Raw genomic sequence first — 21,129 nt, forward strand, 5'->3', positions numbered from 1 at the left:
TGTCCAGGCAGTTTAGAAGCCAGGTCAGAGGCCTACTCTGCTTTGTCTCTGAAGCCTAAACAAGACTATTTATTTAATTTCCCTGACAGGTGGTGGTGATGAGAATAAGGATGGCATCAGTAGAGATTTTGAGTGAAGACAGATTTAAGACCTTGGTTAGATTCAGGGGTATGCAGAAGGAGAAGTGTATCATGGACAGGCCTCAGGTGTGTGCCTGCAAATGGGTAGATGGGGATGTTGTTACGTAATGACACTGGTCAATTAAGGTCACTGTAGAGATTTAGCATTCTAAGGTTGTAAGTAAAAGCTTCTCCTGTGGGATTGATTATTTTAAAATTACAGTGCAGTGTGTGCTCAGTCATGTCTGACTCTCTGCATCCCTGTGGACTGTAGCCTGTCAGGCTCCTCTAAGGACTGACATGGGGTTTTTCCAGGCAAGAATACTGGAGTTGCCGTTTCCTTTCTCCAGGGGATCTTCTGGACTAAGGGATCCAACTTTCATCTTTTGTGCCTCCTGCACTGGCAGGCGGCTTCTTTACCCCTGAGCTGTCACCTCATGACAAGCACATATAATGCTTACTATGTATTAAGCATATTTCAACTCATTGAATCCTGATGACAGCTTAATGTGGAAGGTGCTGTGACTATTCCCATGTTACAGATGAGAAGACAGGCACAGAGAAGTTAAAAGACATATAGCTAGACAGTTTTGCTTCCTGGTTCATTCTTAACTACTTATTAGGCTTGGAAGATTTTAATCACACAGTTTGCATACATACTGTGTGGTGATTATCTAGACTCACCTAATGATATATTAAATTGGAATTTAACTGTGTTAGACTTTTCCTGGGAAGTTTACTTTTTTGTGCATTCAGATAGCATACCTGGCTATATCTATAGCATTGAAACAAGTAGTGGTAATATCCTCTTTAATTAAATATTGCTTTCTTTAATTTTCTAAAATTCTTTGAAATTGCTTGGTCTTTGTGTGTGTGCGCGCTAAGTCACTTCAGTCGTGTTTGATTCTTTGCGACCCTATGGACTGTAGTCCGCCAGGCTCCTCTGTCTGTGTGATTCTCCACGCAAGAATACTGGAGTGGGTTGCTATGCCCTCCTCCAGGGGATCTTCTTGGCCTAGGGATTGAACCTGCATCTCTTATGTCTCCTGCATTGTCAGACAAATTCTTTACCACTGTTGCCACCCTAATTCTTTCAAATTGCTTGGTCTTTGTATTGTTACTGTTTGCAGCACCTTTTAAAATCGTGTTGAGTTTACTTTGTACAGTTAAATGTGCTTCATGAAGTGAAGGTAAAGGCGCCAGTGTGCATGCATACTCAGTCGCTCCATCGTGTCCAACTTCTTGTGACCCCATGGAATATAGCCCGCCAGGCTCCCCTGTCCGTGGACTATTTCACGCAAGAATACTGAAGTGGGTTGCCATTTCCTCCTCCAGGGGATCTTCCCACCCAGTGATTGAACCTGCATTGTCAGGTGGATTCTTTACCACTTTGCCACCTGGGAATCCTGAAGTCTCTAATAGTCTTTGGAAATTCCATAAGCTAGATATTTCTTTTTGTAAAGAGACTGAAAATTTATTAATGTAGGTAGGTAGTCTTAGTTCTGAGAATAGTGTCTTTGTGGACTGATACTGGTACACTAATAATGTGCCACTCCTCAGTGGACTGGCTGTCTCCTCCTCTGAGAGGAGAGGCTGTCATTGGGTTGAATGTAGTAGATGCTATATATTTTCTTATATTGGAAACTGGCACTTAGTAGACAAGCCCAAGGGGGAGAGTCTCTTAAAGATACTGATGTGGGAAAGGATAAGATCCCCCAGGAGGGTACTAGAGGGATCAAGCAGTTGATAGGGAAGAAAGGCAGACAAGGTATTATTGTACATAGCCTCTGAAACTAGCTATTTGTTGTTTACTCGCTCAGTTGTGTCCAGCTCTTTTGTGACCTCATGAACTGTAGCCTGCCAGGCTCAACGGTCCATGGGATTTCTGGCAAGCGTACTGGAGTGGGTTGCCATTTGCTTTACCAGGTAGTCTTCCCAGCACAGAGATTTAACCTGTGTCTCCTGCATTGGCAGTCAAGTTCTTTACCACTGAGCCACCAGGGAAGCTGAAACTTAGCTACTCAGTTCAGTTCAGTCGCTCAGTCGTGACCGACTCTCCGCGACCCCATGAATCACAGCACGCCAGGCCTCCCTGTCCATCACCAAATCCCGGAGTTCACTCAAACTCATGTCCATCGAGTTGGTGATGCCATCCAGCCATCTCATTTTCTGTCGTCCCCTTCTCCTCCCGCCCCCAATCCTTCCCAGCATCAGAGTCTTTTCCAGTGAGTCAACTCTTCGCATGGGGTGGCCAAAATATTGGAGTTTCAGCTTTAGCATCAGTCCTTCCAGTGAACACCCAGGATCGACCTCCTTTAGAATGGACATTGCTGCTGCTAAGTCGCTTCAGTCGTGTCCGACTCTGTGCGACCCCATAGACGGCAGCCCACCAGGCTCCTCTGTCCATGGGATTTTCCAGGCAAGAGTACTGGAGTGGGGTGCCATTGCCTAGAATGGACATTAGGTGGGTTTAAAAAAACAGAAGGGAACAAAATGGAAACCTAAACTTTAGAAAATTCTCTCTTCTGTTACATACTCTATTACTTTTTCTTCACTATTCAGTAAAGTTCTTCTGCAAAGGTTAACTTCTTGTTGTGTGCTGGGTGAACAAAAGAGTTTATATAGCTGTTTCTTAGTGACAGTCGCTCAGTTGTGTCTGACTGTTTGCAACCCCATGGACTCTACAGTCCATGGAAATCTCCAGGCCAGAATACTGGAGTGGGTAGCCTTTCCCTTCTCTAGGGGATCTTCCCAACCCAAGAATTGGACTGGGGTCTCCTGCATTGCAGGCGGATTCTTTACCAACTGAGCTAGCTGTTTCTTAGGAGTTATGTAATTTTGAAGGGGTGTCTATGGTGTTTGGTGAGAAAGGGTCCTAGAGGCAAATTAAACTCTGTCCCTCACTAATTGTCCTTCTTGTGTCTTTGTGTCTTCCACTAAAACATTAATCATGCACTTTGTTTTAATAAGGAAGGCTATTCTTTTAGGTAACTGATTAAGTTAGGACCCATTAGCTTTATCATCGGAGAAGGCAATGGCAAGCCACTCCAGTACTCTTGCCTGGAAAATCCCATGGATGAAGGAGCCTGGTAGGCTGCAGTCCATGGGGTCGCTAAGGGTTGGACACGACTGAGTGACTTCACTTTCACTTTTCACTTTTGCACATTGGAGAAGGAAATGGCAACCCACTCCAGTGTTCTTGCCTGGAGAATCCCAGGGACGGGGGAGCCTGGTGGGCTTCCATCTATGGGGTCACACAGAGTTGGACACAACTGAAGTGACTTAGCAGCAGCAGCAGCAGCTTTATCATGTGCCATTTTGGAAAACTTTTTAGGATCTTAACAATTATATATATGTATATATTTATATATATACACATACATAAATAAATATATATTTTTTAGTCTTTGTAACTTGGAATTATTTCCAAGTGAGTCTGGGGGGGAAGAATGGAATTTGAATTATTAGGTGAAGTTGATAGTTTCTGTGTGCATACAGTAGCAGAAGTTGTTTATATATGAATACAGTGTTCAAGAATAGTGCTGCTCACATTTAGCTGTTGAGACTTAATTGAGGCCATATTTAGTTTTGCTGCTTATCTGTATATATAGTAGGAAAGTGACTGGTATTCTTGGTCCTATCTAATAGAGGGAGTGAGACGTTCAGTATGTATTTGAGCATCGCTTCTGTAGCTATTTCCAAGTGATCTATAATGGGGAAGAAGTTATTTGAAATTTTGCTTTAGTTGTGGTTCTTTAGGAAAAAGTTTAGAATGCAGGAATTAAAGTAACCTGTTTCTCTCTTTTTTAACTCTAGGTGAGAATTATGAAGATGATGACCTAGTAAACTCTGATGAGGTTATGAAGAAACCATGTCCAGTACAGATTGTTCTTGCACATGAAGATGACCATAACTTTGAGCTTGATGAAGAAGCTTTGGAGCAGATATTACTACAGGAGCACATACGAGATCTAAACATAGTAGTGGTATCCGTGGCAGGAGCTTTTCGTAAAGGGAAATCATTTCTGCTGGACTTCATGCTTAGATATATGTATAACAAGGTGAATAGTGTCTTTTAAATTGAACCAAGTTAAAAACAAAAATTACCAACCAGTCTTGTTTAAAAATAATAGATTATAAGCAGTAAGAGCTGTATCTTTAGTTTTAAAACATATATAGTTCTTGATAAGACTTCTCAGTTAAGACAGTAATGTCAGTTTGTTTGAGCTCTTGATTCTTCATCTCCCATCTCCATAATTCCTCTTTGCAGGTAGTACATATTGAGGCATATGATTGAGCACCTGTGTTCAATGTGTTCCAAGCATTGTAACTCTAACTCAAAATGTCTGAGTATACTTTAAATTTCCTGAGTATTGTTCAATCTCCTTTTTTGTATTTCTTCACACCTTCCCCTTCTTGATCACCTTTGCAGTAATGGGTGAAGTAGGCTGATAGAGACTTCTGAAAAGCTAAACTTACGCTCCTCAAATAAGTCTCCTTTAGAGAATTTTTCTTTTTGAGGTAAGATTCAGTTCCTTAAAGTGACTTGCATGGCCTTCCATGATCTCTCAGCCTCATTCCTTGCCTCTGTAGTTTTTGCAGTTCCTTGACTATGTCATGTTATCTCTCAGATGTTGTTGTATTGTTGGCTTATCTTTTCATTGGAAGCCCTCCGTGATGTCTAAGACTATGTTATGACTATATGGCTCAGGTCACGTGTTGCATTGATACTGCTTCAGTTACTTATTTTTCGTGGCTAGTGTCAGCTCTGTCAGGAGTGGCCTTATCTTGATTACCATATCTCTCGTGCCTGGCACAGTAATTGGCCCATAGTAAGCACTTATTTCTATTTTGACTAATGAATCACCCTTTCTATTTTCACTTTTTGACAGTTGTTATTTTCCAGACAATTGTTATTTCCTTCCCTTTCCCTAACTTTGACTTTCTCCCCTGGAAAAAAAGCAAAAAAAAAAAAAAAAATTTTCCCCCGACTTGAGTCAGAGTATTTTTCTAATAGTTGAAAGTTGGGCTGAGGGAATGAGAGTTTGATAGGAACCAAGAAGGAGGAATTGAAATTTTGGACTGGAACACTTAGAGGGGAACGGCTTTATAGGAAGAGGCTTTAGATGTTCAGAAGGCCACATGAAGGTGCTAGAAGTAACAGAATTATTTAATTGCCTAAACATCTGTCATGGTGTTCATCTTTACTAATTCTGTGTAAATCTGTAACTGGCTGTGTATGTGCCTTGAGATTAAGTAATAAGGCAAATATTCCTAGTTGATTTTCCAGGAAGCTTTTCAGTATTCTTTTTGTAGGAATCTCTTCAGGCGTACTTAAATACACCTGAGTGTCAAGGATATCAGTTCAGTTGCTCAGTCGTGTCCGACTCTTTGCGACCCCATGAATCACAGCACGCCAGGCCTCCCTGTCCATCACCAACTCCCGGAGTTCACTCAAACTCACCTCCATCGAGTCGGTGATGCCATCCAGCCATCTCATTCTCTCATCCCCTTCTCCTCCTGCCCCCAATCCCTCCCAGCGTCAGAGTCTTTTCCAGTGAGTCAACTCGTCGCATGAGGTGGCCTAAGTATTGGAGTTTCAGCTTTAGCATCAGTCCTTCCAATGAGCACCCAGGATTGATCTCCTTTAGAATGGACTGGTTGGATCTCCTTGCAGTCCAAGGGACTCTCAAGAGTCTTCTCCAGCACCACATTTCAAAAACATCAATTCTTCGGCGATCAGCTTTCTTCACAGTCCAACATCAAGGATATATTTCATGTTAAAGAACACTATTTTGCAGAAGTTGGAAGTTGAGAAAGATACAGTAAAGTTTTTCCACTTAAACTTGATTATTTTCCAGAATTTTACATCTGAAATAGAGAAATGTATAATGACTTATTCTTTAAAAAAAGAAAAAAAGACTGTACATTTAAAGATGATGAATTTCTGTATTTTGAGGCTCTAACTTCTTAAGTTAGCTTGTGTATATTGTATCTATCTGTGTCTGAGCTGTTCACTGCAAGTGTGTTTAATTCCAAGTAGGTGACAGATAGAACTTTAGAAGGGGAAGGAAACTTAGATCACATGTCTAGCAAGTTTCACCCTAGGTGCAATTTCTTATTTGATCTCTGATCAGTTAGTAGTGGCTGTTCAGAGGGGGAGTATCAGCCTCCACATGCGTCATATTTGTTATCTCTGAACTAATAGTGTAGAACCTTACACATTGTTGTAGCCTTCTCAGTTAATATCTTCAAAGGTAACCACTATTCTGAACTCACCACAGGCTAATTTTGTCTGCTTTTGAACTTCACATGAATGAAATCATACCATATGGGTTTATGTTTGGTTTATTTCATTAACATATTTGTGAATTACCCATGTTTTTGCATCTGTGATAGTCCATTGTTTTTGTTACTTTGGTATTCCATTATATGATTATACCACTTTTGTTTATCCATTTAATTGTCAATGGATAATCTTAATAAGTTTTTTGTAAGCTGATTTTTGAATCACATGTTTCCAAAGAAAAGTAGATTACTCTGTTAGTAGGAATTGCTAGAAAAATGTTGATCAAGTGGTCATATAAAAGAAATTCAGTTTAGGAAGGTAGAAGCTTAATGTAGTAGAATTAGTAAAACTTAATTTTTGGGATATATTGAACACTAAGTAATTGGAGCTGTTACTGAACTGTTTTAGATAAGGATTCTTAATCCTTTATAGAGTTGCTTCCCTTTTTAAATACTTATTTTTTGAATTTATTTTTAATCCTTATTTTTTAAAAAACTTTTGTGAACAATTTTTAATGTATAAAATTAGACAGTGAATGCCCATGTACTTAATAATTTTTAGCAAAAAGTGATTTTAATTCTTTTAAGATTCCTCCATTTCTTTCTCTTGGTAAGTTTATTTGTTGAAAAATTTGACTGTTGGTCTTACAGAGTTTCCCAGTCTGGGTTTGCTGATTTTACCCCATTGTTGCAGTTTTCTTGTTCTTTTGTTTTGTGAATTTCCTGTAAATTGTTAATTGAACCTAGATCAGACTCAGGTTTGACTTTTTGGCAAGAGCATTTCATAAATGATATTTTCTTCTATGAGGAGGCACATGTTATCTTTTCACGTAACAATTTTTGAATCTTTATTGATTCTGGGTATTCTGATTCTGTTCTGTTCTGTTCAGTCGCTCGGTCGTGTCCGACTCTTTGCGACCCCGTGGACTGTAGCCTACCAGGCTTCTCCATCCATGGGATTCTCCAGGCAAGAATACTGGAGTGGGTTACCATTTCCTTCTCCAGGGGATCTTCCCGACCCAGGGATCGAACCCGGTTCTCCCGCATTGGGGGGCAGACGGCGTTAACCTCTGAGCCACCAGGGAAGCCCTGTTTGCTGCTGCTAAGTCACTTCAGTCGTGTCCGACTCTGTGCGACCCCATAGACGGAAGCCCACCAGGCTCCCCCATCCCTGGGATTCTCCAGGCAAGAACACTGGAGTGGGTTGCCATTTCCTTCTCCAGTGTGTGAAAGTGAAAAGTGAAAGTGAAGTCGCTCAGTCGTGTCCGACCCTTAGCGACGCCATGGACTACAGCCAACCAGGCTCCTCCATCCATGGGATTTTCTAGGTAATAGTGAAGCCCTGTTTGCTAAACATTTAATAGGTATTATCTCAGTATTTACAGTAACACTATAGAGTTGTATTAGTATTTCAGCTTGGAGTTGAAGAATGAAACTCAGAGTAAGTGGCACAGCTGGGATTCCAAGCCAGGCAATTTGATGCCAAAGCCTTTATTCTAAAAACTATTATGTAAAATGATGTTTGGTCCATTTATATACTTACACTCAATTGTTCTTTTGGAAGTGTTTACTTTTCATTGTTTACTTGAGAAATTGAAATAGACTGACAGGAGTACATGCCTGATAACTTTTCTTGCTGCCCACTGGTGCCTGTGCTTAATAAGTAAGAGAGTTTTGACTTTGTTTATATCATAATTGCTAGTGGCACTTTAAGGGGAGTTATATATAGTTTTTATTCTTTTCCATTTAAGAGTTGCTCCCAGAACTTCTTCCAGAGATCAAGAGTAGGAACTATCTTTAAGGATTATATATAACTTGCCAAAAGCACAACTATATCAGGATCAATATATGGGATATTGAACTTGGTTTCACTTTTTTCTGTAAGGCTAATAATATCTGAGATTAAGACTTGGAAATGTTAATAAATGAAAAAAAAAACTTGGTTTCTTGTGCTTTCTAAGAAAGAAATGTATTTAGAGGAAGAATAATGCTTTTATAAGTTTCTTCCTAGGATCACTTTATTATTATTTTGTGGTATAAGTTAAGTATAACAAAGTATGTAAGCCTTAGTACAGCCAGTGAATTTTCATTGAGTTATACTTTCGTGACCACTGCCTCTCAGATAAAGAAAAGCAGCACTTTCAGCACTCCAGAAGGCTCTCTTGTTCTTTCTCCTAGTTACTACTATCTCCAACTCTCAGGAGCCGCTGCTGTTCTGACTTAAATCACCATCGATCAGTTTTGTCTACTTTTGAGTTTCATATAAATGTAATCATAAAGTGTGCACTTGTGTCTGGTTTCTTTCACTTAATATTAAGTCTAAAAGATTCATTTCGTTGCATGTATCAGTAATTGTTTTTTTTAATTGCCGAGTGGTATTTCATTGGATGAAGATACCATAGGCCTGGAAAAGGTCAGTTTTCATTCCAATCCCAAAGAAAGGCAGTGCCAAAGGATGCTCAAACTACTGCACAGTTGCACTCATCTCACATGCTAGTAAAGTAATGCTCAAAATTCTCCAAGCCAGGCTTCAGCAATACGTGAACTTCTAGAAATTCAAGCTGGTTTTAGAAAAGGCAGAGGAACCAGAGATCAAATTGCCATCTGCTGGATCATCGAAAAAGCAAGAGAGTTCCAGAAAAACATCCGTTTCTGCTTTATTGACTATGCCAAAGCCTTTGACTATATGAATCACAATAAACTGGAAAATTCTGAAAGAGGTGGGAATACCAGACCACCTGACCTGCCTCTGGAGAAATCTGTATGCAGATCAGGAAGCAACAGTTACAACTGGACATGGAACAACAGACTGATTCTGAATTGGGAAAGGAGTATGTCAAGGCTGTATATTGTCACCATGCTTATTTAACTTATATGCAGAGTACATCATGAGAAACGTTGGGCTGGATGAAGCACAAGCTGGAATCAAGATTACCGGGAGAAGTATCAATAACCTTAGATATGCAGATGACACCTCTCTTATGGCAGAAATTGAACTGAAGAGCCTCTTGATGAAAGTGAAAGAGTTGGCTTAAAGCTCAGCATTCAGAAAACTAAAATCATGGTATCTGGTCCCATCACTTCATGGGAAATAGATGGGGAAACAGTGGAAACAGTGGCAGACTTCTAATTTTTGGGGGCTTCGAAATCACTGCAGATGGTGACTGAGGCCATGAAATTAAGAGATGCTTACTCCTTGGAAGGAAAGTTATGACCAACCTAGACAACATATTAAAAAGCAGAGACATTACTTTGCTAACAAAGGTCCGTCTAGTCAAGGCTATGGTTTTCCCAGTAATCATGTGTGGATGGAAAGCTGAGCGCCGAAGAATTGATGCTTTTGAACTGTGGTGTTGGAGAAGACTCTTGAGAGTCCCTTGGACTGCAAGGAGATCCAACTAGTCCATCCTAAAGGAGATCAGTCCTGAGTGTTCATTGGAAGGACTGATGTTGAAGCCGAAACTCCAATACTTTGGCCACCTGATGCAAACAGCTGACTCACTGGAAAAGATCCTGATGCTGGGAAGGATTGGGGGCGGGAGGAGAAGGGGATGACAGAGGATGAGATGGTTGGATGGCATCACCCACTCGATGGATGTGAGTTTGAATAAACTCTGGGAGTTGAGGATGGACAGGGAGGCCTGGTGTGCTGCAGTCCATGGGGTCACAGAGAGTTGAACATGACTGAACGACTGAACTGAACTGAATTGACAGACTTATGGGTTGTTTCTAATTTTTGTTTGTTATGGATCAAGCTATAATGAATGTTCTTATAAAAGTTTTGGTGATGTAAGCACTTACTTCTGTTGAGTTTATACCCAGGAGTAGGAATGTTAGGATCAAAATATTTTCAATAATGGTTTTACCAATTTTTTACTCCCATCAGCAATGTAAAGACTTACAGTTCCTTTACATTTTATAAAACAGTACTGTCATTTAACCATTCTGACAGATGTGCATTTTTAAAATTTTAAGGTATCGCTTTGTTCAGTTTCATATGGTCATAAAATTGCCAGATTTGATAAAGAAGTTTAGATTACTCATTTAATTATTTCTTTAACTGAATTTACTTTTGAATATTTCACCTGTTCCAAGTGATACACTGAATATAACTTATGTAAATGCTGAAATTTAAAATTTGATATTGTTACTATTTTTGCTTATGTCAGAAGCAGGTAGAACTCGGTCAGAGTTAAGATTCAGTAAGGAAAAATAAAAATTGGTGGGCTCATTTTGTCTGCTGAAAATATGCTAAAGAGTTGGGTATAGAGGTTATGTGGACTATTGATTACTTTCTTTGTGTTAGCATGTTAGATTTTCCCCCCTTGATTTCTGAATTGTATATTTCTGTTCTTTCATATGCAGATTTAAAATTAGTGTAATTTCACTTAGAAAGCTTCACGGAATGTTGCCAAAGCCAGAGGAATCAGAAACAGATGACGTGGAGGAGGCTACAATACGTTGTTCAAAGTCCTTATTGCCATGTTTTAGGAGGGCCTTTCTTGGTTGCATTTCTCAGTCTGTTCCCTGAAAATGTTCTGTCATCTGTAGCCTTTGAAATACCTTTCTAGCTTTAAGCCCCAAATGTATGTGCTGCCTGTTTTGTGATATCAAAAGTATTTGATGTTATCACTTACCTCAGTTTTGTACTGAGAGCATTAGTTATTTTTTCCAGTAGACCTTTTCCTATTCCGAAGTATTTGTTCTTATAAGTGAAAATGTACTTTCTCTAAAATAATTGACTTTATTTATGAGGTCATTTATTGAAGAATATCTCAAGTAATAATTGTTATACATAAGCACTAATTACTCAAACACCACCTTTAAAACAGTTGGGGAGTTAAAACAGTTTTATAGAATTCAGGTTCCTTAATACTAACTTTTTTTAGAGGAGAAAGAAATTTTTAAGTGATTAACTCCCTGCTTCATTCCCCTATTTCCCCTGGGACAGTTTTGATGTTTGACTCATGAGTTCTAGTTCAAGATTTCTTTTTTCTCACTCTTTAAAACATTTTTTTTCTTGCACATTTCCTTCTTTCTTTTTATAGTTAATAGGATGTATTTTCTATAGACGCTTTAGAGAATGTTCACTGTAATCCTTTTGTCAAGAAGCAAGTTAATAGAATTTATGCCACATTGCAGTAGTGTATGGACATTTAACGGAGTCATTCTTTTTCCTCTTAGACTTCTGTAGTGTTATAGGGTGGGTTTTGTATGACTAGGTGTCTTTTGTTAAGTTCCTGTACTAAGTGTATTTGATACTTTGTTTTTCTTTTAACAGCTTTATTGAGGTATGATTCACATATAATATATAATTTCATCTACTTGAAACCTGTAATGTACAGTCCCGTGATTTTAGTATATTCACAGTTGTATAATCATCATCACAATAAATTTTAGAACATTTTTATCACCTCAGAATGAAAAATATGAAGCCCTGTACCTTTTAAGCTGTTAACCCACCTATGCCCTATAACCTCTTCTCCCAGCCTCTCACCCTAAGGAACTATAATCTTATTTTCTGTCTCTCTGATTCTGCCTATTCTGGGCATACATATAAATGAAATCATTTAATATGTTGTCTTTTGTAACTTGTTTCTTTCACTTAGCGTAATGTTTTAAATGTGTTCACATGCTGTAGCATTACTGGTGCTTGCTTCCTTCTTGGGAATGAGTAATATTCTGTTGTATAGATACACTTCATTTTCTTTATCCATTCATTGTTGGTGGGTTGTCTCCACCTTTGGCTTATGACTAATGCTATAATTATGAATATGTTAATATATCATATTTTTACTAATTATATAGTATATTAATATGTAGTAATGAGTGATAATGGTATGATACAAGGGTTCAGCTTCATTCTTTTGGATGTGCTTATCCAGTTGTCCCAGCACCGTTTGTTGGAAAGGCTGTTTCCCCATTGAATGCTCTTGGCACCCTTGTTGACAATTAGTTGGTCATAGACATGTGACTTTATTTCTGCACTCTCAATTCTATTGTGTTGGTCTGTTCTTATGCCAGTACTAGGATGTCTTGATTACTGTTGCTTTGTAGTAAGTTTTCAAAACAGGAAATGAGTTCTCTTATTTTTTTATTTTTCTTTTTTCAAGATTGTTCTAGGTCTGTTCTAGGTCCCTTGCAATTCGTTATGAATTTTGGACTTAGCCTGTCAGTTTCTATGGGAGGTTAGTTGGGATTATGTTGGTGATTGGATTGAATCTAAAAGATCAGTTTGGGTAATGTTGTCTGAATATTAAGCATTTTGATCTTTGAACATGGCATGTTTTTCCATTTATATGGGTCGTCTTTAATTTCTTTCAAAAATGTTTTGTAGTTTGTATTTTTTATACTTTTGTTAAATTTACTCCTTATTTGATGATGTTATAAATAAAATTGTTTTCTTAATTTCATTTTCAGGTTGTTCATTGCAAGTATACAATTGATATTTTTATGTTGATCTTTTATCCTGTAATCTTGTTTAACTTATTTATTCGTTCCAGTAGCTTTTTAGTGGACTTTTAAAATGTCTTATGTCATCTGTAAATATAGTTTTCCTTTTTCCCTTCCAATCTGAGTACCTCTTATATCTTTTTCTTGGCTGATTGTCCTGGCTAGAATCTCCAGTACAATGATGAATAGAGGTGATAAGAGCGTGTCTTCTGATCTCTTTCCTAACATTTAGGGAGAAACACCTAGGTTTTCACCACTGTGTATGATGTGAGCTGTAGAATTTTTTTGGAGATATTGTTAAGTTCAGGAAATTCTCTTTCTAGTGTGCTAAGACAGTTTTTATTTGCTTTTTTAATCATGAATGGACATTGGATTTTGTCAGATGCCTTTTCTGTATCTATTCATATGATCATATGGTTTTTCTTTAGTCTGTTGAGTGATTTTGTCAGATGCTTTTTCCGAATCTATTCATATGAATTCATATGATATGATCATATGGTTTTTCTTTAGTCTGTTGATATGATCAGTTCAGTTCAGTTCAGTCGCTCAGTTGTGTCTGACTCTTTGTGACCCCATGGACTGCAGCATGCGAGGCTTCCCTGTCTGTCACCAACTCCCGGAGCCTACTCAAATTCATGTCCATTGAGTCAGTGATGCCATAACCATCTCATCCTCTGTCGGCCCCTTCTCCTGCCTTCAGTCATTCCCAACATCAGGGTCTTTTCAAATGAGTCGGTTCTTTGCATCAGGTGGCCAAAGTATTGGAGCTTCAGCATCAGTACTTCCAATGAATATTCAGGACTGATTTCCTTTAGGATGGACTGGTTGGATCTCCTTGCAGTCCAAGGGACTCTCAAGAATCTTCTTCAATACCACAGTTCAAAAGCATCAATTCTTTGGTGCTCAGCTTTCTTTATAATCCAACTCTCACATCGATACATGACTACTGAAAAAACCGTAGCTTTGACTATACAGACCTTTGTTAGCAAAGTAATGTCTCTGCTTTTTAATATGCTGTCTAGGTTGGTCATGACTTTTCTTCCAAGGAGCAAACGTCTTTTAATTTCATGGCTGCAGTCACCATCTGCAGTGATTTTGGAGCCCCCGAAAGTAAAGTCTGTCACTGTTTGCATTGTTTCCCCATCTGTTTGCCATGAAGTGATGGGACCAGATGCCATGATCTTAGTTTTCTGAATGTTGAGCTTTAAGCCAACTTTTTCACTCTCCTCTTTCACTTTCATCAGGAGGCTCTTTAGTTCTTTTGCGCTTTCTGCCATAAGGGTGGTGTCATCTGTGTATCTGAGGTTGCTGATATTTCTTCTGCAATTTTGATTCCAGCTTGTGCTTCATCCAGTCCAGCATTTCTCATGATGTACTCTGAATATAAGTTAAATAAGCTGGGTGACAGTATACAGCCTTGATGTACTTCTTTCCCAATTTTGAACCAGTCTGTTGTTCCATGTCCTGTTCTAACTGTTGCTTCTTGACCTGCATAGAGATTTCTCAGGTGGCAGGTCAGGTGATCTGGTATTCCCATTTCTTTTAAGAATTTTCCACAGTTTGTTGTAATCCACAAAGTCAGAGGCTTTGGCATAGTCAGTACAGCAGAAATAGATGTTTTTCTGGAACTCTCTCACTTTTTCAATGAAATGGATCATATTAATTTTTTGAATGTTGAGTTAGCCTTGCACTTAGTTGTGGTATATAATTCTTTTTATACATTGTTGGATTCAATTTTCTAATATTTTGTTGAGTATTGTTACATCTATATTCCTGAGATATATTGGTCTTTAGTTTTCTTTTTTTATAATGTCTTCATTTGGTTTTGATATTAAGGTATCACTGGCCTCATAGAATGAATTAGGAAGTATTCCCTCTGCTTCTATTTCTTGGAAAAGTTCAGAGAGAACTAGAATAATTTCTTCCTTAAATGTTTGGTAGAACTTCGCAGTGAAACTGTCTGAACTTGGTTCATTCTTTTTTGAACGTTGTTAATTGTTGATTAAATTTCATTAGTAGATACAGACCTATTCAGATGATGTATTTTTTTCTCATGTGAATTTGGTAGGTTATGTCTTACAAATAGTCCATTTCAAGTCAGTTATCAAAATTGTGGGCATAGAATTGTTCTTAATATTCTTTTATTATCTTTCTAAAGTCCATGAAATTAGTAGTTTTGACTCCTCTGATTTCTGAAATTTTTAATTTATCTTTTCTCTCTCAAATCAGTTTTATTGATCTTTTAATGGACCATCTTTGGTTTGATTATTTTTTTTTCTTTTACTGTTGTCTTGATATCCTATTTTCTTGTGTTCATTGTTATTAAGGTTTCTGCTGTAATTTTATTCTGCTTCTTTTTTTTTAATGTATTTTAAAATTTTTATTTATTTATTTCACTGAGTCAAGTCTTAGCTGCGGCCGTGGGATCTCTGTCGTGTAATGTGGAATCTTTCCATGTGGCATTCGAGCTCTTTAGTTGTCCTGTGTAGGCTTCAGTACTAGAGGCATGTGGACTTAGTTGCTCCAAAGCCTGTGGGGTCTTCATTTCCTGACTGGGGATCAAACCCACATCCCCTGAACAACAAGGCACATTCTTAACCACTGGTCCAGCAGGGGAGTCCCTTATTCTGCTTCTTTAGGTTAAATTATTCTTCTAGGTTTGGTTTTAGATCTTTTTCCTAATATGTGCACCCAGTTCTATAAATTCTTTTCTAATTATTGCTGTCACTGCATTTCACATGTTTTCATAAGTTGTTTTTCTCATTTTCATTTAGTTCAAAATACTTAAAAATTTCTATTGGGATTTTTTTTGACCTATGTGTTATTTATAAGTGTGTTGTGTAAACTTCTACTGTTTGGGGGTTTTCCAGCTATGTTTACATTATTGGTCTCTAGTTTAATTCATTTGTGGTCTGAGAGCATGCTTTGTATGATCTGTTCTTTAAAGTTTACTTTAAGGTGTGTTTTAAAGCCCAGGGTTCTATTTTGGGGAATGTTCTGTATGAGACTGAGAGGAATGTGTATTCCGTTGTTGGATGAAGGATTCTATAAGGTCAATTAGATCTGCTTGAATGTTGGTGCTGTTCATTTCAACTGTATCCTTGAAAGTGAAAGTCACTCAGTCGTGTTTGACTCTTTGCAGCTATGGACTGTATAGTCCATGGAATTCTCCAGGCCAGAATACTGGAGTGGGTAGCCTTTCCCTTCTCCAGGGTATCTTCCCAATCCAGTCATCGAACCCAGGTCTTGCACATGGCAGGTGGATTCTTCACCTGCTGAGTCACAAAGGAAGCCCAAGAATACTGGAGTGGGTAGCCTATCCCTTTTCCAGTGGGTCTTCCCCACCCAGAAATCGAACCAGGGTCTCCTGCATTGCAGGCGGATTCTTTACCAACTGTACAATCAGGAAACTGATAGTTTGTCTTCTGGATCCGTCAATTATTGATTGAGGGGTGTTGAAGTCTCCAAGTGTAATAGTGGATTTTCTTGTTTCTCCTTGAAATTCAGTTTTTTCCTCATATATATTGATGCTTTCTTATTAAGCACATACACATTGAAGATTGTCAAGTTTTTCTGGAGAAATGACTCCTTTTATCATTATGTGTTACCACTCTTTATCCTGATAATTTCTTTGTCTTAAAGTCAGCTCTGTCTGAAATTAGTATAGCTACTCTTTTGTTTTATTTGATTAGTGTTATCATTGTATTCCATTCTAAAGGAGATCAATCCTGGGTGTTCATTGGAGGGACTGATGCTAAAGCTGAAACTGCAATACTTTGGCCACCTCATGCGACGAGTTGACTCACTGGAAAAGACTCTGATGCTGGGAAAGGTTGGGGGCGGGAGGAGAAGGGGACGACGGAGAATGAGATGGCTGGATGGCATCACCGACTCTGTGGACATGAGTTTGAGTGAACTCCGGGAGTTGGTGATGGACAGGGAGGCCTGGCGTGCTGTGATTCATGGGGTCGTGGAGAGTCGGACACGACTGAGCGACTGAACTGAACTGAACTGATCATTGTATATATTTCTCCATTCCTTTTATGTTTAAACTGGGTTTTTTTTTTTTTTTGTGACAGCACATAGTTGGGTTTATTTTTAATCCAGTGACAGTTTCTTTCATTTAATTGGTTTATTTCAATCATGCATGTCTGAAGTGATTATTGATACTTGTTATACTTGTTGGTTCTTTTTATTATCTTTTTTTGCCTTCTTTGCTGCTGCTGCTGCTAAGTCACTTCAGTCGTGTCCGACTCTGTGTGACCCCATAGACGGAAGCCCACCAGGCTCCCCCGTCCCTGGGATTCTCCAGGCAAGAATACTGGAGTGGGTTGCCATTTCCTTCTCCAAGGTGTGAAAGTGAAAAGTGAAAGTGAAGTCGCTCAGTCGTGTCCGACTCTTAGCGACCCCACGGACTGCAGCCTACCAGGCTCCTCCATCCATGGGATTTTCTAGGCAAGAGTACTGGAGTGGCTTGCCATTGCCTTCTCCATTGCCTTCTTTAGCTTTGACTATTTTATATGATTCCACATTCTATTCTTATTTACTGTATCTATTTATTTAAACATTAAAAACATCTAATTGCCTGGAGTTTGCAATATACATTTACAACTGATCTAAGTTTGCTTTTAGAATATTACTGTACTGATTTATGGGTAGTCAGTCAGTTCAGTCGCTCAGTCGTGTCTGACTCTTTGTGACCCCATGAATCACAGCACGCCAGGCCACCCTGTCCATTACCAACTCCCGGAGTTCACTCAGACTCATGCCCATCGAGTCGGTGATGCCATCCAGCCATCTCATTCTCTGTTGTCTCCTTCTCCTCCTGCCCCCAATCCCTCCCAGCATCAGTCTTTTCCAGTGAGTCAACTCGTCGCATGAGGTGGCCAAAGTATTGGAGTTTCAGCTTTAGCATCAGTCCTTCCAATGAACACCCAGGACTGATCTCCTTTAGAATGGACTGGTTGTGTTTTTGGCATTGTGCTTTGTACCATTTATTAAATAAAAATTAAAAAAAAAAAAAAAAGAATGAACTGGTTGGATCTCCTTGCAGTCAGGTACCTTATGACAGAGTAATCCCAGTGCCTCCCTGCTATACTTTATGTTGTTAATTTCCTCTCTGTATGTACCATAATCACCTAATACATTGTTGCAATTAGCACTTTGGACAAGGTGTTGTCTATTAGATGAATTAAGAGAAAGAAGAATAAAAGATATTCTTGTCTTTCTCTGGTATTCTTTTATATATATGTCTGAGTTTCCAGCCTGTATTATTTTCTTTCTTTGTGAAGAACCTTTTAACATTTCTTGCAAGGCAGGGGTACCGGTGACAACCTCCTTCATTTTTTATCTAAGGAAGAATTTATTTCTCCTTCACTTTTGTAGGATAACTTTACTGGAGACAGGATTTTAGGTTGGTGGCTTTTTTCTTTTAACACTTTACATATTTCATTCCATTCTCTTCCTGTTTGTATGGTTTCAGACGAGAAGTCCAAAGTGATTCTTATCGTTCCTTGTTCCTCTATAGATATGTTTTTGTCTTTGTTTTCTTTTAGGATTTCCTTTTAGTCTTTGTCATTTTTCCGTTAGGCTGTGATATGCCTGGTATAGATCTTTTGATATTTATCCTGTTTGGTGTTATCTGATTGTCTTAGATCTGTTCTTTAGTATTTGTCGTTAATTTTAGAAAATTCTCAGCCATTATTACCATGAAATTAAAGACACTTGCTCCTTGGAAGAAAAGTTATGACCAACCTAGACAGCATATTAAAAGGCACAGATACTACTTTGCTGACAAAGGTCTATCTAGTCCAAAGCTATGGTTTTTCCAGTAGTCATATGTGGATATGAGAGTTGGACTATAAAGAAAGCTGAGCACCAAAGAATTGATGCTTGCTTTTGAACTGTGGTGTTGGAGAAGACTCTTGAGAATCCCTTGGACTGCATGGAGATCCAACCAGTCCATCCTAAAGGAAATCAGTCCTGAATATTCATTGGAAGGACTGATGTTGAAGCTGAAACCAGTACTTTGGCCACCTGATGTGAAGAACTGACTCATTGGAAAAGACCCTGATGCTGGGAAAGATCGAAGGCAGGAGAAGAAGGGACTGACAGAGGGTGGGCTGATTGGATGGCATCACCAACTCGATGGACATGAGTTTGAGTAAGCTCCAGGAGTTGGTGATAGGCAGGGAAGCCTGGTGTGCCGCAGTCCATGGGGTGGCAGAGTCAGACCCAACAGAGAGGCTGAACTGACTTGATTACTTCTGATGTTTCTTTTATGCCTTTTCCTCTTCTCCTTCTGGTATTCCCATTATCCCTATTTACTGGTTTAGTTACTCAGTCGTGTCTGACTCTTTATGACCCCGTGGACTATAGCCCACTGGGCTCCTCTGTCCCTGGGCTTTTCCAGGCAAGAATACTGGAGTGGGTTGCCATCTCCTCCTCCAGAAGACCTTCCTGACCCAGGGATTGAACCCACGTGTCCTGCATTGCAAACAAGATTGTTTACCACTGAGCCACCAGGGAAGCCATACCTATTTATACCTTTTTGTAATTGTCCCACAGTTCTTGAATAGTCTCTTCCGTTATTCTTATCCTTTTTTGTTTGTGCATTTCAGCTTGGGAAGTTTCTGTTGATACATGTTTGTGTTCACTGATTCTTTTGTTGATGTGTCCAGTCTGTGGATAAGTATATTAAAAGTGAAAGTCTCTTAGTCGTGTCTGACTCTTTGTGACCCCAGGGACTATACAGTCCATGGAATTCTCCAGGCTAGAATACTGGAGTGGGTAGCCTATCCCTTCTCCAGTGGGTCTTCCCAACCCAGGGATTGAACCCAGGTCTCTGCATTGCAAGTGGATTCTTTATCAGCTGAGCCTCAACGGAAGCCCAGGTATATTAAAGGTATTCTTTATTTCTATAATAGTATTTTTTCTATCTAGCATTTTCTTTTGATTCTTTCTTAGAGTTTGCATCTCTCTGCTTACATTACTTGTTTTTGCACAGTTTCCACTTTTTAAAATTAGAGCTTTTATGATATTTATCTTAGTTACTTTAAATTTCCTGTCTAATATTTCAAAATCTGCCTCATGCCTGAGTTTGATTCTTATGGTTGCTTTGTCTCATCAGTCTGTTTTTCCTCACCTTTTGGCATGGCTTGTACTTATCAGACATGAACTATCAGAAAATAGGAACTGAGAGTTAAGCTTTTACTGTGAAGTTTTATGTTAATCTAGTTCTAGCTCAGAGATTGTTTAATGTTTTCTGCTGCTTTAGATCCCAGAGACTTTAATATTCTCTGCCCCCCTCCATTGTCCTTGGGTTTCCCTAAGAACTCCTTAAATAGAATCAGTGTCTGGCCTCTGTGTCAGTTGTAATCCACTGATTGATGTGGTGGTAATGTTTGCGTGAGGAGAGCTTTATCATTTTTTATTAAATCTCAGTTTTGTAAGTGGACCTGAGTCCCTGGGCTGTGACCTTCAGAAATTTTCTTAGCCTTAACAATTTTTTTTCTCCCTTTACTTGAAACAGGAAGGCTAGAATGAACTGGAGTTGATGAATTGAACTTTCCCAGGGTTAGATAAAGCTCTGATCAGGTAGTTTGCCTTTAAGGGCTGGCCTTTGTTAATGGGGACTGCTCTCAGTGCTTACTTGCCCCTGTGTGTGTTTAAAAATGGTTGCAGGGAGTTCCCTGGTGGTCCAGCTTGGTTAGGGCTCAGCGCTTTCACTGCTAGGCTTGGGTTCAATCCCTGGTCGAGGAACTAAGATTCCGCAAACAATGTTGCAGGGCCAAAACAAACAGAAAGAACCTCAGGGAACTTCTTGTGGTAAAAATGAACCTCCACAGGAGTTCTTTGGTCTCAAGCTAGTTCACCTTTAGCTTCCAGCAGTTTGTCCATATTAATTTAAGTGTTTCTTCAGTTTGCTCTAGCAGTTTCTGCTTCTGGTAAACTGACTTTCAGCTTGCAATTCTTTGTATTTGTCTCTCTCCAGAGTTCAGTGTGCAATTTGCCCTGTGACCTTGATTCTCTGATCAAAGAAAGAAAGGTCATTGATTTTCATGTTGAGCTTTTTTCTTGTTGTGAGGCTGATATGCCTTTTTACATTAGCTTTATACATGGGAGCACTGAGACTAGAAGTCCAGTGGAAGGCTATAAAATCGGATCTCCACACCAAACATCAATGACTAGAAGTGTTTCCCTTTCCTGTTCTAGTAGCACTTTAAGTACACTTGAAAAATTGTGGTTAAAAAGTGCATAACAATTTCCC

The 21,129-nt window shown here is 39.0% G+C and overlaps 1 protein-coding gene across 5 annotated transcripts in view; it reads left to right on the forward strand.

Annotated features, from left to right (window-relative positions):
* Window positions 1-21,129, forward strand: part of ATL2 (atlastin GTPase 2) — a 72,921-nt gene that overhangs the window by 29,174 nt on the left and 22,618 nt on the right. For 4 of the 5 annotated variants that reach the window (XM_055399070.2, XM_088841534.1, XM_088841535.1 and 1 more), the window contains exon 2: window positions 3,936-4,180. The exons of the other annotated variant lie outside the window; for it this stretch is intronic. In XM_055399070.2, the coding sequence (XP_055255045.1) occupies window positions 3,936-4,180 (245 nt within the window). The remainder of the gene's footprint in view (window positions 1-3,935; window positions 4,181-21,129) is intronic. 5 annotated transcript variants of the gene reach the window in all.

The sequence above is a fragment of the Moschus berezovskii genome, chromosome 11 (genome assembly GCF_049115385.1).
Source record: "Moschus berezovskii isolate FMDL1 chromosome 11, NW_MosBer_1.0, whole genome shotgun sequence".
NCBI classification, from domain to species: domain Eukaryota; kingdom Metazoa; phylum Chordata; class Mammalia; order Artiodactyla; family Moschidae; genus Moschus; species Moschus berezovskii.